This window comes from Tachyglossus aculeatus, chromosome 25 (assembly GCF_015852505.1).
Source record: "Tachyglossus aculeatus isolate mTacAcu1 chromosome 25, mTacAcu1.pri, whole genome shotgun sequence".
Taxonomy (NCBI): Eukaryota; Metazoa; Chordata; class Mammalia; order Monotremata; family Tachyglossidae; genus Tachyglossus; species Tachyglossus aculeatus.
The window spans coordinates 238030-253540 of NC_052090.1; the positions used below are offsets into that span (position 1 = coordinate 238030).

At 46.5% G+C, this 15511-nt stretch overlaps 1 protein-coding gene across 2 annotated transcripts in view; it reads left to right on the forward strand.

Annotated features, from left to right (window-relative positions):
* IDH1 (isocitrate dehydrogenase (NADP(+)) 1) overlaps positions 1–15511 on the forward strand; it is a 34462-nt gene that overhangs the window by 7540 nt on the left and 11411 nt on the right. For both annotated transcript variants that reach the window (XM_038766447.1, XM_038766449.1), the window contains exons 3-6: positions 684–975; positions 3016–3121; positions 12956–13133; positions 14971–15122. In XM_038766447.1, coding sequence (XP_038622375.1) covers positions 684–975; positions 3016–3121; positions 12956–13133; positions 14971–15122 — 728 coding nt within the window. The remainder of the gene's footprint in view (positions 1–683; positions 976–3015; positions 3122–12955; positions 13134–14970; positions 15123–15511) is intronic.

Genomic DNA, 15511 nt, shown 5'->3' on the forward strand with positions numbered 1-15511 from the left:
CATATCTGTAATTTTATTTATATTTATATCTGTATCCCCTTCTAGACTGTAAGCTTATTGTGGGCAGGGAGTGGTGGGGCAGGGATTGTTATATTCTAGTCTCCCAAGCACTTAGTGTGGTGCTCTGCACACAGTAAATGCTCAATAAATATGATTGACTGACTGGTCTTTTTCTAATACATGAATTCCCTGATTTTCTGTGATGTCTGCCCCTTCACAGACCCTCTTTGGACTAAAGAAAACTTTTCTTGAGTCTTTTGTGAAATTATATAAAGCCTCCTGCTGGCTAACCAATATTCAAGCCAGCAGGTGGTCCCCAAGTTCCCCAATAGCAAAGCTTTTACAGGATATCTTTGTGAGGGTAAGAAAAGAGAAAATGCCCATGTGTAAGGCAGAAAAGACCAGTGTTTGGGGACGGTGCTTGGGATTGTGATACCTGCTACAAAAGCAGGTATGTGAAAACACCGTGGAACAGCACTTTGCTTTACTGTTTAGCCATTCCCAGTGCCAGTCTGTCCTAGTTCATTCACTTTTCTTGTCCCTGGCTCTTGTAACTCACAACTTTTGGTATCTTAAGTTTGTCTGTTGCCTGAAGCATAAAGTACTATAATACTCTCATCATGTAAAGTTGGTCTAAGTCGTTTGGCCATGCTAATTCATTTTGGGATTTTGATTCCCCAAAGCTATGATTTGGGAATAGAGAATCGGGATGCTACTAATGACAAGGTCACCTCAGAGGCTGCCGAAGCCATAAAGAAATATAATGTAGGCATCAAGTGTGCGACAATCACCCCAGATGAGAAGAGGGTTGAGGAATTCAAGCTGAAGCAGATGTGGAAGTCGCCCAATGGAACTATCCGAAACATCCTCGGGGGCACTGTCTTCAGGGAAGCCATTATCTGTAAAAACATTCCCCGACTTGTGTCTGGCTGGGTAAAGCCAATCATCATAGGCCGTCATGCCTATGGAGACCAAGTAAGTCATTTTGAAATCACCTATTCTCTCTCATCAGCCCTATCCTTGCTTCTACATAGTCCTCTAGTCCACATTTACAATATAGAATTTACCATAAATGCATTTATTGAGCACCTGCTGTCTTCTGAGCACTCTTACTAAGCCCTCAGGAGAGGCCAGCAAGAACACAAGTCACGTTACTTGCCCACAGGCACCTTATGCTTTAATAGGGGAAACAAATGGAAAAGTATTTCTAAACATTTTAGCTGAATGAACTGAATGTTCCATCAGATAGATATCATCTGCTTATCTTGTATTTATTCCACATAATAATAATAGTAATAATAGTGTTATTATTATGGCACGTAATAAACACTTAAATAACATATTACCATTAGACACATAAACTCAGGTGTTGGACATGTGTGCTAGGCTGTTAGGTCGATCTGGGCTTTTTGGGTTGGTAAGATTTGTTAAGATGTTTTCATTAGAGTAGGTGGAATTAGAGGGGGCCTGAAGAGAGGTAGGTCTTAGGTCTGTTGAGGGTAAGGGGGCTCTAGGCCAGGGAGACAGTGTGAGCAAAAGCTTGGAGGCAGGTAAGTTGAGATCAGGGTACAGTTAAGGGGACACTTGGGGAGGATCAAGAAGTGTAAGATGTGGAATAGTGGAAGAGATGTAGCATTTCCATATGGGCTGTATTTCTAATTTCACCACCCCTTTTTCTTATTGGCTATTGTCTTTAAAAATAGTCTGGTTTGGGAAAATCCTGACTGCTAATTCCTTGCTATATGACCTTGGGCAAGTCACTTAATTTCTCTGTACCTCAGATACCTTAAATGCAGAAAGGGGATTCAGTACCTGGTTTCACTCCTACTTAGACTGTGAGCCCCACGTGGAATCTGAATATCTTGTATCTGACCCAGTGCTTGGCATATAGTAAGTGCTTAACAAATACCACAATTATTGTTATTAGATGACTTAACTTCTCTGTGCCTCAGTTTTGTCATCCGTAAAATGGAGGCTAAATAGTAAAGCCCTTGACAAATGCCATAATAACAGGGACAACTGACTGACCGCCCTCACTTCTGCAAGCACTGAACTCCTTTTAGTCTGAGATTCCCTTTGGAGCCTTGGGAGCAACAGCTAAATATTGTAAACTGTGGGATTTTTTTTAAATGGTGTTTGTTAAGCATTTACTATGTGTCAAACACTGTTCCAAGTCCTGGGGTAGATATAATCAGGTTAGTTGGACACAGTCCTTGTCCCACATGGGGCTCAAACTGTTAAGTAGGGAGTAAGAATTAATCCCCATTTTACAGATGAGGTGACTGGGACACAGAAGTTAAGTGACTTACCCAAGGTCACTTAGCAGACAAGTGGCAGAGCCGGGATTAGAACCCAAGTCCTCCGACTTCTAGGCCTATGCCCTTTACACTTGGCCATGCTGCTTCCTGGATCTTTATGTTCCAGGAGCTAAATTATTTCAGGAATTTTGTTCATTTGACTTATGGGAGGGAGTATAGCTAGTGGAAAGCGCACAGAGTCCTGGACCCAGGATTGAGTCCCAACTCTGCCAGTGACTTTGGGCAGTTTCCTGGCCCCATGACCACTAGGTCTCCACTTTGTCATTTATAAATGGGGAGAAGTTACCTGCTTTCCCTCTCTTTTGGGCTGGAAGCCCCATTTGGGAGATGAATGGTGTCCGATCTGATAGCCTTCTATCCATCCTAGAATTTAGCATGTAGTAGGGATTAAATAAGTACCATAATCAAATTATGGTATCAAAATAATATTATTATGGTTATTATCAAGTACTTAGTATTTAGAGTCCTAAGATGCTAATTTTTGGTGAATCCTGGCCCTCACAAACTGCCCATTTCCAAGGGGTCACAAAAGTGGCCACAGTTTGCCATGTGGATTGGCCCCAGCTGACTTTGGGCAGGTGTAAACTCAAACAAGTACTAGTTTCCGAAGACCCTGCTTGAATCGGTGAAATACGCCTGCTATTTACTGTGGATTTTTGCATTAATCTTCTTAGAACTTTATTCCTTTCTTGCACAGTACAGGGCAACAGATTTTGTAGTTCCTGGACCTGGTAAGGTGGAGATGGTTTACACACCCCAGGATGGCAGCAAAGCAGTGACATATTTGGTCCATAATTTTGAAGGTAAGTGGGGGAAAAATGGGAAAATTCATCCAGGGAGTGTTAACTTCATTGTGTCATCCTTTGTAATTGGGTCTTTGTAGGACAGATCTACCAGCTCCTGTCAAATCTGCAGAAGACAAGTTTGAAACACTTCACTAAATCCGTTCAGATCTTGGTGTTATAGTAGTAATAGGAGTAGTAGCATGACCCAGTGAATAGAGCACAAGCCTGGAAGTCAGAAGGACCTGTGTTCTACTCCCGGCTCTGCCACTTGTCTGCTTTGTAACCTTGGGCAACTCACATAATGTCTCTGTGCCTCAGTTACCTTATCTGGTAAAATGGGGATTAGGACTGTGAGCCCCACATGGGAAAGGGACCGTGTCCAACTTGATTAGCTTGTGTCTACCCTAACACTTAGTACAGTGCCTGGCATATAATAAACACTTAAGAAAGACCATTAGTCGGACTAGTAGCAGTAATAGTATTTATTAAGTGCTTACTTTCTGCAGAGCACTGTACTAAGCACTGGAAAAGGAGACACAGTTGAGAATTAGACACAGACCTTATCTCTTGAGGCACTCACAATCTGTAAATATAGTTGGGGGAGGGATTGGAGATAGGCACAGTGGGAGCAATGAAAAAAGCATTAAAACAGTACAGGGGGAAAGGGCAAATACACAGTACAAAAAATTAAAACAAAAGTCAGTAGGGAATCATTGGTTAGAGGAGTGGAATTTCTGGATCCTGGTGATTCACAGAGTTCCTGGCACACTGCAGCCATTAGCTTTCCCTGGATCATAAGAAGCTTGCTGCAGGTGCTCTTCTCTTTCCTGCTAGGGAGGTGGAAAGCAGAGTCTCTGGTGCAGTGGGGTATCAGTGCTGCTTCTTAGGATGACAACCTGGCTGGTGCACAAACTGTGCCAGGGCAACATGGCTGGTGCACAGAGCATGCTGGGAGCAGAGGCACTGGATGGCAGGGAGAGGAGGGAGCTTGATCCACCTCAGTGGTAGGGGCTGGTTGGCCAGCTTTCACTGGGGGCTTAACACCAGTGTTTTCTATCACAAGTCATCATGTAGGGAATGAGAAAGCTTAGCCTGAGGTCATGTCGAAAGGGCATTTCTGTGATTGACAGTTATTGCCCATGGATATGAATTCTTCAGTGTTCCTCTTCCCCGCTTATCCCCTCACCCACATTTCACTGCCAGTTTGCCTAGACTTTACCCTAAGCCCTGCCAAACAGGTGCAGGGTAGGAGATGTGGGCAAGAGGAGGCAAAGCCAAAAAAACTCTTCAGCATTCTGGGGGATGGGAGAATTGTAGGTACGCTAGGAGTTTCCCCTCCATTTCTATGGCCCAATCCTCATTAATCAGTGTTGGGTTTGCCCTATGCATAGTGGGTTTGCTCTGTTTAGAATTGCCCATTGTGTGGGCAGTGTTTTATTCACACAGGTCTCCTGCCTATCAGATTATTTATTGGCTGAGAAATTGAAGATTTTTTTTTCTCCAGTCTCCCTGTGCTTCTAGATGGCAAGCATTTTTTTATGGTATTTGTTAAATGCTTGCTGTATGCCAGGTACCATAAGTGCTGGGGTTGTACACAGTCCCTGTCCAACGTGGGGCTCACAGACTTGTCTTAATTCTCCTTTTACCAATGAGGTAACTGAGACACAGAGAAGTTAAGTGACTTGCCCAAGGTCCCACAACAAACAAGCAGCAGAGCTGGGATTAGAACCCAGGTTCTTCTTGCTCCGAGGTCCACGCTCTATCCATTAGGCCATGCTGCTTTTTGTACAAACTTTGTGCAAGAAGGCCAAGATTGGCCTACCATGTTTGGGGTCTGAGCCAGTTTAGGCAAAAAAGGGATGCTTCTAAAGAAAATCTTCCTAGCCTGGATTTAGGTTTTGGGATTCTCAGTTTCATTGTTATTTTTAAACTTGTAGGTACAATTTTGTCCGTTGCTTTTACCTTCTGCAAAATTGGGGCCTTTCCATTCACTCATTCAGTCATATTTATTGAGAGCTTACTGTGTGCAGAGCACTATACTAAGCACTTGGCAAAGTACAATACAGCAATAGAGACAATCTCTGCCCACCCAAGGTCACAGTCTAGCCTTTCCAGAGATTGTTATATAAGTGCTCTTGTCATTAATAGTAAAACAGAAACTTAAATAGCAAAATCAGGCAAGCCCTTTTCAGTTTTTGTCACTTATCATCATCATCATCATCATCAATCGTATTTATTGAGCACTTACTGTGTGCAGAGCACTGTACTAAGTGGTTGGGAAGTACAAGTTGGCAACATATAGAGACAGTCCCTACCCAGCAGTGGGCTCACAGTCTAAAAGGGGGAGACAGAGAACAAAACAAAACATACTAACAAAATAAAATAAATAGAAAAGATATGTATGAGTAAAATAAATAGAGTAATAAATATGTACAAACATATATACATATATACAGGTGCTGTGGGGAAGGAAAGGAGGTAAGATGAGGGGGACGAGGGGGAGAGGAAGGAAGGGGCTCAGTCTGGGAAGGCCTCCTGGAGGAGGTGAGCTCTCAGTAGGGCCTTGAAGGGAGGAAGAGAGCTAGCTTGGGGGATGGGCAGAGGGAGGGCATTCCAGGCCCGGGGGATGACGTGGGCCGGGGGTCAATGACGGGACAGGCGAGAACGAGGTACGGTGAGGAGATTAGCAGCAGAGGAGCGGAGGGTGCGGGGTGGGCTGTAGAAGGAGAGAAGGGAGGTGAGGTAGGAGGGGGCGAGGTGATGGACAGCCTTGAAGCCCAGGGTGAGGAGTTTCTGCCTGATGCACAGATTGATTGGTAGCCACTGGAGATTTTTGAGGAGGGGAGTAACATGCCCAGAGCATTTCTGGACAAAGACAATGCGGGCAGCAGCATGAAATACGGATTGAAGTGGGGAGAGACACGAGGATGGGAGATCAGAGAGAAGGCTGATGCAGTAGTCCAGACGGGATAGGATGAGAGCTTGAACGAGCCGGGTAGCGGTTTGGATGGAGAGGAAAGGGCGGATCTTGGCAATGTTGCGGAGCTGAGACTGGCAGGTTTTGGTAACGGCTTGGATGTGAGGGGTGAATGAGAGAGCGGAGTCGAGGATGACACCAAGGTTGCGGGCCTGTGAGACGGGAAGGATGGTAGTGCCGTCAACAGAGATGGGAAAGTCAGGGAGAGGGCAGGGTTTGGGAGGGAAGACAAGGAGTTCAGTCTTGGACATGTTGAGCTTTAGGTGGCGGGCAGACATCCAGATGGAGATGTCCTGAAGGCAGGAGGAGATGCGAGCCTGGAGAGAGGGGGAGAGAGCAGGGGCAGAGATGTAGATCTGGGTGTCATCAGCGTAGAGATGATAGTTGAAGCCGTGGGAGTGAATGAGGTCACCAAGGGAGTGCATATAGATCGAGAACAGAAGGGGACCAAGCACTGAACCTTGGGGAACCCCCACAGTAAGAGGATGGGAGGGGGGAGGAGGAGCCTGCAAAAGAGACTGAGAAAGAACGACCAGAGAGGTAAGAGGAGAACCAGGAGAGGACGGAGTCTGTGAAGCCAAGGTCAGATAGCGTGTTGAGGAGAAGGGGGTGGTCCACAGTGTCGAAGGCAGCTGAGAGGTCGAGGAGGATTAGGACAGAGTATGAGCCGTTGGATTTGGCAAGCAGGTCATTGGTGACCTTTGAGAGGGCAGTTTCCGTGGAATGTAGGGGACGGAAGCCAGACTGGAGGGGGTCAAGGAGAGAGTTGTTGTTGAGGAATTCTAGGCAGCGCATGTAGACAACTCGTTCAAGGAGTTTGGAAAGGAATGGTAGAAGGGCTATGGGGCGATAACTAGAAGGTGCGGTGGGGTCAAGAGAGGGTTTTTTCAGGATGAGAGAGACATGGGCATGTTTGAAGGCAGAGGGGAAGGAACCAGTGGAGAGTGAGCGGTTGAAGATGGAAGTTAAGGAGGGGAGAAGGGATGGAGCGAGAGAGTTCATGAGATGAGAGGGAATGGGGTCAGAAGCACAGGTGGCCGGAGTAGCACTTGAGAGGAGGGAGGAGAGCTCCTCTGAGGATACTGCTGGGAAGGATGGGAGAGTAGCAGAGAGTGTTGAGAGCTGGGGGGCTGGAGAAGGGGGGGAAGTGACTTTGGGGAGGTCGGACCTGATGGATTTAATTTTGTTAATGAAGTAGGAGGCCAGATCGTTGGGGGTGAGGGAAGGAGGAGGGGGAGGAACGGGGGGCCTGAGAAGGGAGTTGAATGTATGGAAGAGCTGGCGGGGGTGATGGGCATGGGTGTCAGTAAGGGAGGAGAAATAGTTTTGTCTGGCAGAAGAGAGGGCTGAGTTAAGGCAGGAAAGGATAAACTTGAACGAGGTTGGCATGGTGTCTAGACTTTCGCCAGCAGCATTCGGCAGCTTGAGCATAAGAGCGAAGGAGGCAGACAGTGGCAGTGATCCAGGGCTGTGGGTTAGTGGTACGAGAGTGGCGAAGCGAAAGGGGAGCGAGTGAGTGTAGCTGAGTGGAAAGGGTAGAGTTGAGAGCAGTAATCTGATCATCAAGACTGGGTAGAGAGGAGAGGGCGGCGAGGTGGGGTGTGAGGCGCTCCGAAAGAGTATTATCTTGCCACAAAACTATTTGGCTTTTTAAATTTTTTTCCCCCAAACAAAATGGGCACTTGATTCCTTGGCTCACATTTTGCATTGTAGCCTTTGACTTAGCTGTCTGTTGATGCCTTAAGTGTTTGCTAATTTGGACTGTGTGCACCCAGACATCATATACAGCCTTCTTCAGTTCTTCTTCAGTTCTTCATTCATTCAATTGTATATATTGAGCACTTACTATGTGCAGAGCACCGTACTAAGCACTTGGGAGAGTACAGTATAACAATGAACAGACACATTCCCTGCCCACAACAAGCTTACAGTCAAGAGTACACTTCTGTAGTGTTCAAAAAAAAAAAAACCCAAACCAGCGAGAAGAAAGATCTTTTGCACAGATTTAGGTTAGACTTCACCTTTGTACCTGATAATTTATCTGAGGTTTCTCAAGATTTGTTACAGATCTATTTTCATTGTCAGGGCCCTCAATTATAGAAGAGTTAAGTAACTCCTTTCAGTCTGAAAGACCTTATGGGAGGCTTGTCTGTTCTTGTCCCACAAAGCTTGTTCTTTCATCAGCCCCCACACTCCCGGAGGGCAAACTCCCTTCCCTCATCCTCCAGGAGTGAGGTAAATCCACAAGGTGCTAGCTGAGATCCAGAAAATCAGAGGGGTATGACTACTTTCCAGTCCTCCTCTCTCAAATGAATTTCTTTCACTTTTCTTCTCTGTGGTCGATTCCAACTTCCTTCTTGTACAACTCTGCTTTCCAGGGAAGCCCCCACTGTGGTCAGGGCAGGTACATTGAACCCCAGGGATACATCTCTGGGCCCCAAGAAAGGCAAAAAAGATTTGGTGACCAAAGCAGGTATTTGATTGCTTCCTCCTGAATCCCCAGACAGGGAAGCTTTTCAATGGCACAGCTCAGGTGGATGACGCTGCTTTGGGTTTCAGCTGTCCCGTCTGGATTACTGCATCAGCCTTCTCTCTGATCTCCCTTCCTCGTGTCTCTCCCCACTTCAATCCATACTTCATGCTGCTGCCCGGATTGTCTTTGTCCAGAAACGCTCTTGGCATGTTACTCCCCTCCTCAAAAATCTCCAGTGGCTACCCTTCAATCTGCGCATCAGGCAGAAACTCCTCACCCTCGGCTTCAAAGCTCTCCATCACCTCGCCCCCTCCTACCTCACCTTCGTTCTCTCCTTCTACAGCCCAGCCCTCACCCTCTGCTCCTCTACCGCTAATCTCTTCACCGTGCCTCGTTCTCGCCTGTCCCGCCGTTGGCCCCCGGGCCTGGAATGCCCTCCCTCTGCCCATCTGCCAAGCTAGCTCTCTTCCTCCCTTCAAGGCCCTACTGAGAGCTCACCTCCTCCAGGAGGCCTTCCCAGACTGAGCTCCCTCCTTCCTCTCCCCCTCGCCCCCTTCTCCATTCCCACGTCTTACCTCCTTCCCCTCCCCACAGCACCTGTATATACGTTTGTACATATTTATTACTCTATTTATTTTACTTGTACATATCTATTCTATTTACTTTATTTTGTTAATATGTTTGGTTTTGTTCTCTGTCTCCCCCTTCTAGACTGTGAGCCCACTGTTGGGTAGGGATTGTCTCTATATGTTGCCAACTTGTACTTCCCAAGCGCTTAGTACAGTGCTCTGCACACAGTAAACGCTCAATAAATATGATTGATTGATTAGAGGACCCAGGCTTGGAGAAACCAAGATAGGAAGTGCCTGAGGAGACCTCTGGGCAGAATCTAGTCTGGTGCTTGTACCCTCTGAGTCCTTCAGAAAAATGGCCACGTAATAATAATAATGCTATTTGTTAAGTGCTTACTATGTGCCAAGCCCTGTTCTAAGCACTGGGGGAGATACAAGGTAATCAGCTTGTCCCATGGGGGGCTCACAGTATTATTCCCCATTTTACAGATGAGGTAACTGAGGCAAAGAGAAGTTAAGTGACTTGCCCAAAGTCACAGAGCTGATAAGTGGAGGAGCCAGGATTAGAAAACACAACCTCTGACTCCCAAGCCTGTGCTCTTTCCACTAAGCCATGCTGCTTCTTATAACTATGGTATTTGTTAAGTGCTTACTGTGTACCAGGCACTGTACTAAGCATTGGGGTGGATGCAAGAAAATAGGATTGGACACAGTCCCTGTCCCACAGTCTCAATCCCCATTTTGCAGATGAGGTAACTGAGGATCCCCTGAAGCCTTTCAGGTTGCCCTCACCCCATCACACCATTCCTAACATGCTTCAGAGATGAGCTGGCTTCATCCTGGACTTATCTTGGCTGAACTTGGGGCTGGGGGGCACTTAACTGCCCTGACCACTTGACCCTCCTCAGAATAATCTTTCATTCCCTTGGAAGCACACTGGACAAGGTTTAGGGCTTTGTCCAGTGGCAGTCGTGGGCCTGTGGCCCCCTCCTTTCTTCTCTCTCTCTCTCTCTCTCTCTCTCTCTCTCTCTCTCTCTCTCTCTCTCTAAGTGTGTTTGCGGGAATTCAGATGAGGTGTCTGCCCCCTCTGCTGGTTGAGGTGACCGTGGAGGTATCAAGCCTGCTCTGGTGTTAGTCCTAGAAGGTTCTTCAGCCCAGCTCACTTCTTGCTGAGCAGAACGTATCCCCCTCACCCCCACAGATAGCCTGGACTGGGGAGTCTCCTCAGCAGCCCAGCTTTCGTGTCCAGGGAACAGGCTGCTTCCAAGTGGGCAGGGAATATGTCTGTTATATTGTTATAGTGTATTCACTCAATCATTTATTGAAAAAGTAATATTAAATAAAGAAATTACAAGTATGTACATAAGTGTTGTGGGGCTAGGATGGGGGAAGAGCGAAGGGAGCAGGTCAGAGCAACGCAGAAGGGAGTGGTAGGTGGGGAGGAGTGGGGCTTAGTCTGGAGAGGCCTCTTGGAATAGATGTGCTTCAATAAGGCTTTGAAGAGGGGCAGAGTAATTGTCTGTTGCATTTGAGAAGGGAGGGCATTCCAGACCAGAGATAGGACATGGGCTAGGGGTTGGCAGTGAGATAGTTGAAATTGAGGCACTGTGAGAAGTTTAGCACTAGATGAGCGAAGTGTGCTAGCTTGGTTATAGAAGTAGAGAAGTGAGATGAGTTAGGAGGGGGCTTGGTGGTGGAGTGCTTTAAAGCCAATGTGAGGAGTTTTTTGTAGAAAAATTGTAGTCTCCCAAGCACTTAGTCCAGTACTCTGCAAACAGTAAGCGCTCAATAAATGTGATTGACTGAAGTGGTAGTCCCGGCCCAAGCAGAAATAGCCTGGGGAGGTGGTGGTGTGGACCTGGGCACACCCGGAATCCCACTCAATCAGTCAGTTACTCGAGCTGGCTCAGAGACATACCCAGACATTCCTCTCTTGGCCCCTTTTCACATTCTTTAGACAAACTCAGCAAAAGCATTCACTCTGTTGTTGAATGAAACCTACCAGGATGTTGATTGTTCCAGCTTGTTATCCAAGGTGGGTATTTCACCCAATCTTGCAGCGTCTGTAGTGGTGCCCCACCAGATGGTTCAGGAGTGAAGTCTGCTCCAGCAAGGAAGTACTCAGTAGGGAAGAGCAGAAGGTTGCCCTGGTCCTAGACATTATGGAGAGAGTGATAAAGTCATCTGTTATGTACTGCGTGGATGGCGGAAACTATTTCCTTCTAGTCTGTAAGCTGCTTAGGCAAGAAGTGTGTCTATCAACTCTGTTGTATTGTACTCGCCCAAGTGCTAGTACAGTGCTCTGCACACAAGTAAGTGCTCAGTAAGTGCCAATGATTGATTGAGGAGGGCCCTTTCCTGTTTCTAATAGGTTGCTGGGAGTGGAGGGTTGGGAGCAGGGTAAATTAAGTTGCTTCCGTTTCTACCTTTCTTTACCTCATGTGTCTGTTGGCAATGAAACATACGTGTGTGTGTGTGTGTGTGTGTGTGTTTAAAGAGGAAGCAAACGGCATTGGATACCTTCAACTCAAACTGGAGATATTTTTGCATCTTGTTCCATTGTGCAGAACAGATTCTCATGCTGGTCAGTCAATGATAATTATTGAGTGCTTTTTGTTTGCACAGCACTGCACTAAGCACTTGGGAGAATACCATATAACAGAGTTGGTAGACAAGTTCCCTGCCCATAAGGAGCTTACAGCATAGAGGAGAATAAATTAATTATGGCTACGTACAGAAGTGCAGTGGGGCTGAGAGAGGAGTGACTATCAACTGCCTAAAGAGTCCAGATCCAAGTGCCATAGCGACACCCTTGGATCAAACTGTCAGCTTCTTGCTTCCTCAAAGTGTGTAATGTCATACGCCGCAGGGCCTCCTCCACTTATATCCATCTGCAACATCTCTCCTTCCAGCAAGTCATCCTGGGAAGTACTTTGCTCCAGGCATGTGTACCCTCTGAGTACGACACAGCTCCAGACAGCCTGTTGTCCAGCTTCATTCCAAGCCACCTACCCTTTGTTTAGGAAACTCTGAAGACAAGGCTCCCTTTTCAATTCTTCATGTAGGGTTCTAGTCCCTTTTGTTTTCTAAGAGTGCAAATCTTTCTAGCCTTGTTTTCACACTGTAAACATTAGGCTGGGGAGGAGCCAGTGAGGAAGACAGACAACTAAAGAAAGATGGATGCCCTTCAAGCCAGTAGTTGGGAAATTTTGCTGGAGGTGGAGGGACATGGAAGCTTTTGGGCTTCTCTAAGAAGGGCACAGATAGCAGCTGAATTATGTGTTAGAAAGATCATTTAAGAGCTGAGGATATATGTACAAACCTTGAAATCTTTCAGCGAAGTGCATTGTCATTACATTGTCAGTAGGTCACTAGGATTTCAACAATTGTCAGAGTTGGAGAATCATTTTGTAATCATTCAGAAAATGTTCTTGATCTTCACATTTGTGAAGCAAAGTCCCAAGTAGCAGGTTGGTGGGAGATTGGATGGGGCAATTCCGTCGCAGGCGGAATTGGATGAGTATGTACGTAACTCAGTACGGGGTGAATACTTTTCTCTCTCCAGGGCTACCTGTTGGGTGAATTGTTGGGGCCAAAGTTAGGATGGTGGCCCCAAAGTAAGTCACATTGGCTTCACATGGACTTTCTTTCTGTTTGCACTTCCTGCTTTTGTGGACGAAGTCTTCCCAGTGGAAGAGTAGCCGAGGAGCATGGCAGCCTGGTCGACTTTGTCTTCATGGTGCCCTACCGTTAAGTGTAGGGGAGGGGAGCTTTGATCACCATTTCCAAGTAGCCAGACTTACCCCTTTCTCCCTTTCTTGTTCACACAGCTGGTGGTGGCGTCGCTATGGGAATGTACAACCTTGATCAGTCAATCAGAGACTTTGCACACAGTTCCTTCCAGATGGCACTTTCTAAAAGCTGGCCCCTCTACATGAGCACCAAAAACACTATTCTGAAGAGATACGATGGACGTTTTAAAGACATCTTCCAAGAGATTTATGAAAAGTAATTAATTAGTCCTCTGGTTGTTTTGGAACCTGCCTGGCCTCAGGGTCAAGAGCGAACAGGCTGACCAGCTGATTTGGGTTGGGGGTCCCCCCGAGCAGAGAAAAAGCACAGGCTAGCCCTATGCCTTTAAACGCTTCCTCGGCCACTTCTTGTCCCCACTGAGAAGGGTGAGAAGATGAGGGGATGTGATGGGAGCAGCTGCCAGGAGATGCTCAAACACTTAGAACAGTGCTCTGTACAAAGTAAGTGAGGAGCAGGGGGGCCAGGAGAAGAGGGGATGAGAGGAAGGGAAAAAGAGAAGTTTCTTTCTCAACATCTCAGCCCCATAGAGTCCCTCCTCTTCCTCTTTTATCCCCCTCCCAGCTGAAGGAGACAGTGGGAGGAGGATCAAGGGCTGGACTTTGGAGACTGCAACACTTTTAGAGCCCGTGAAATGTGTAGGTGACCATCTCTCCCTTTATGGAGATGGAGAGGTCTGAGGCAGCAGCCTGCCCTTCCAGCCCATTTCTCTTAGCTCAGACAAGGGGCAAGGGCCAGGCACCCCTGACCAGTGCTATTTTGAAACCAGGGGACAGGAATCAGGAGGGCCCTGGCCTGGCCTTCCCTCCTTCCCTCCCCAGCCCCATGCAGAGTGATAAGTGCCCAGAAAGCCAGTCTGCCCAGCAAAGATGCTCAGGGGCCCATGGTTGAACCTTGCTGATCCAGAAATGCCAATTTACTCTTCCCCCTCTTAACCTTGCATTGACCCAGGTACAGACTTTTATTGTGATATAAGGATGCAGGCACCACTTTGAAATTTGAGTGGAATCTACTTTTACCTTTTAAGAATGGCATTGGGTTTAAGGAGAGTGTGTTAGGTTCCTGAACTCATCCATAATGAGTCACTAGAGTAGGTAAACGTATTGGATGGACCATCCTAATCTTACAACTTAGGTAAATTAGGAAAGCATTGTGGCCTAGTGGAAAAGAGCACATGCCTGGGATTCAAAAGGCTTGGATTCCCATCCCAGCTCCACCACGTGTCTGCTGTGTGACCTTGGGCAAATCATTTAACTTCTCTGTGCCTCAGTTCCCTCATCTGCAAAATGGGAATTCAAAACTTGTTCTTCCTTCTACTTAGGCTGTGAGCTCTGTGGGACCAGATTATCGTGTCTACCCCACCACTTAGTACAGTGCTTGGCACGTAGTAAGTGCTTGACGAATACCACTATTAATGTTGTTGTAACTCTCAGCAATTCTTTCATGCATCTTGGTTGCCACTGTCAGAGCCAGAACACTTAATCACCTTTTGGATTCACCTGTTCTTTTGGAAGCATTTTATTTGGTGATAGCAAAGAGGTTTGGCTACCTCATAAGATTTGTTTGAGATGAGCTACATTTTGAATACTGTGATTCACTTTACCTGAGTAGTGGTGACTGGAACCCAGATGTTAGCTGTCCCCCTCTTTGTGTGTCTCAAGGTTTGCATGCTGCCTTGAGTTTACAGAATCTAGAGGTCATTCATTCCCTCAGGTAAAGCAGCCTCCTGGAGAACAACAGATGCTTAAAAGAGAATCAGTGAATGGTATTTATTGAGTGCTTACTGTGTGCAGAGCACTGTACTAAGCATTTGAGAGAGTACAATACAACAGAGTTGATAGACACATTCCCTGTTCACACAAGCTAGAGAACGAGCCTATAGTCTAGAATCTTAGCAAGAGCATATGAAGCAATACAGATGATATCCCTTGGATGGCCAAGTACAGGGTAGGAGATAATTTTAGGCACTTACTCTCTGTTTCCCTGGTTTCCTTCACAGAATCAACTAAACATCTCTGTGTTGATTGTTTCTTAGGCAATACAGAAGCAAGTTTGAGGCCAAGAAGATCTGGTATGAGCACAGGCTCATTGATGACATGGTGGCCCAAGCCATGAAATCAGAAGGAGGCTTCATTTGGGCCTGTAAGAATTATGATGGTGATGTTCAGTCTGACTCTGTGGCCCAAGGTAAGGATGTTACGGGCTGAGTGAAGACGGGGCACAAGGTGCTCCTGAAAGAAGGGCATAGTTCTAAAATCTAAAACCACCTATAATAACCGATAAACAGAAGAATGGCTAAGTGAAGTCCTCAGTTGATCTTCATTTCAGGTTTTAATTTCAATTAGAGAAGCAGCATTGCCGAGTGGAAAGAGCACAGGCCTCGGAATCAGAGGGATCTGGGTTTTATTCCCGGCTCTGCCACTTGCCTGCTCTGTGACCTTGGTCAAATAACTTAACTCCTCTCTGCCCCAGTTTCTTCATTTGTGAAGTGGGACTCAATATTTATTCTCTCTCCTACTTAGAATGTGAACCTTGGTTGGGTCAGGGACTCTTTGACCTGAATACTATATATCTAC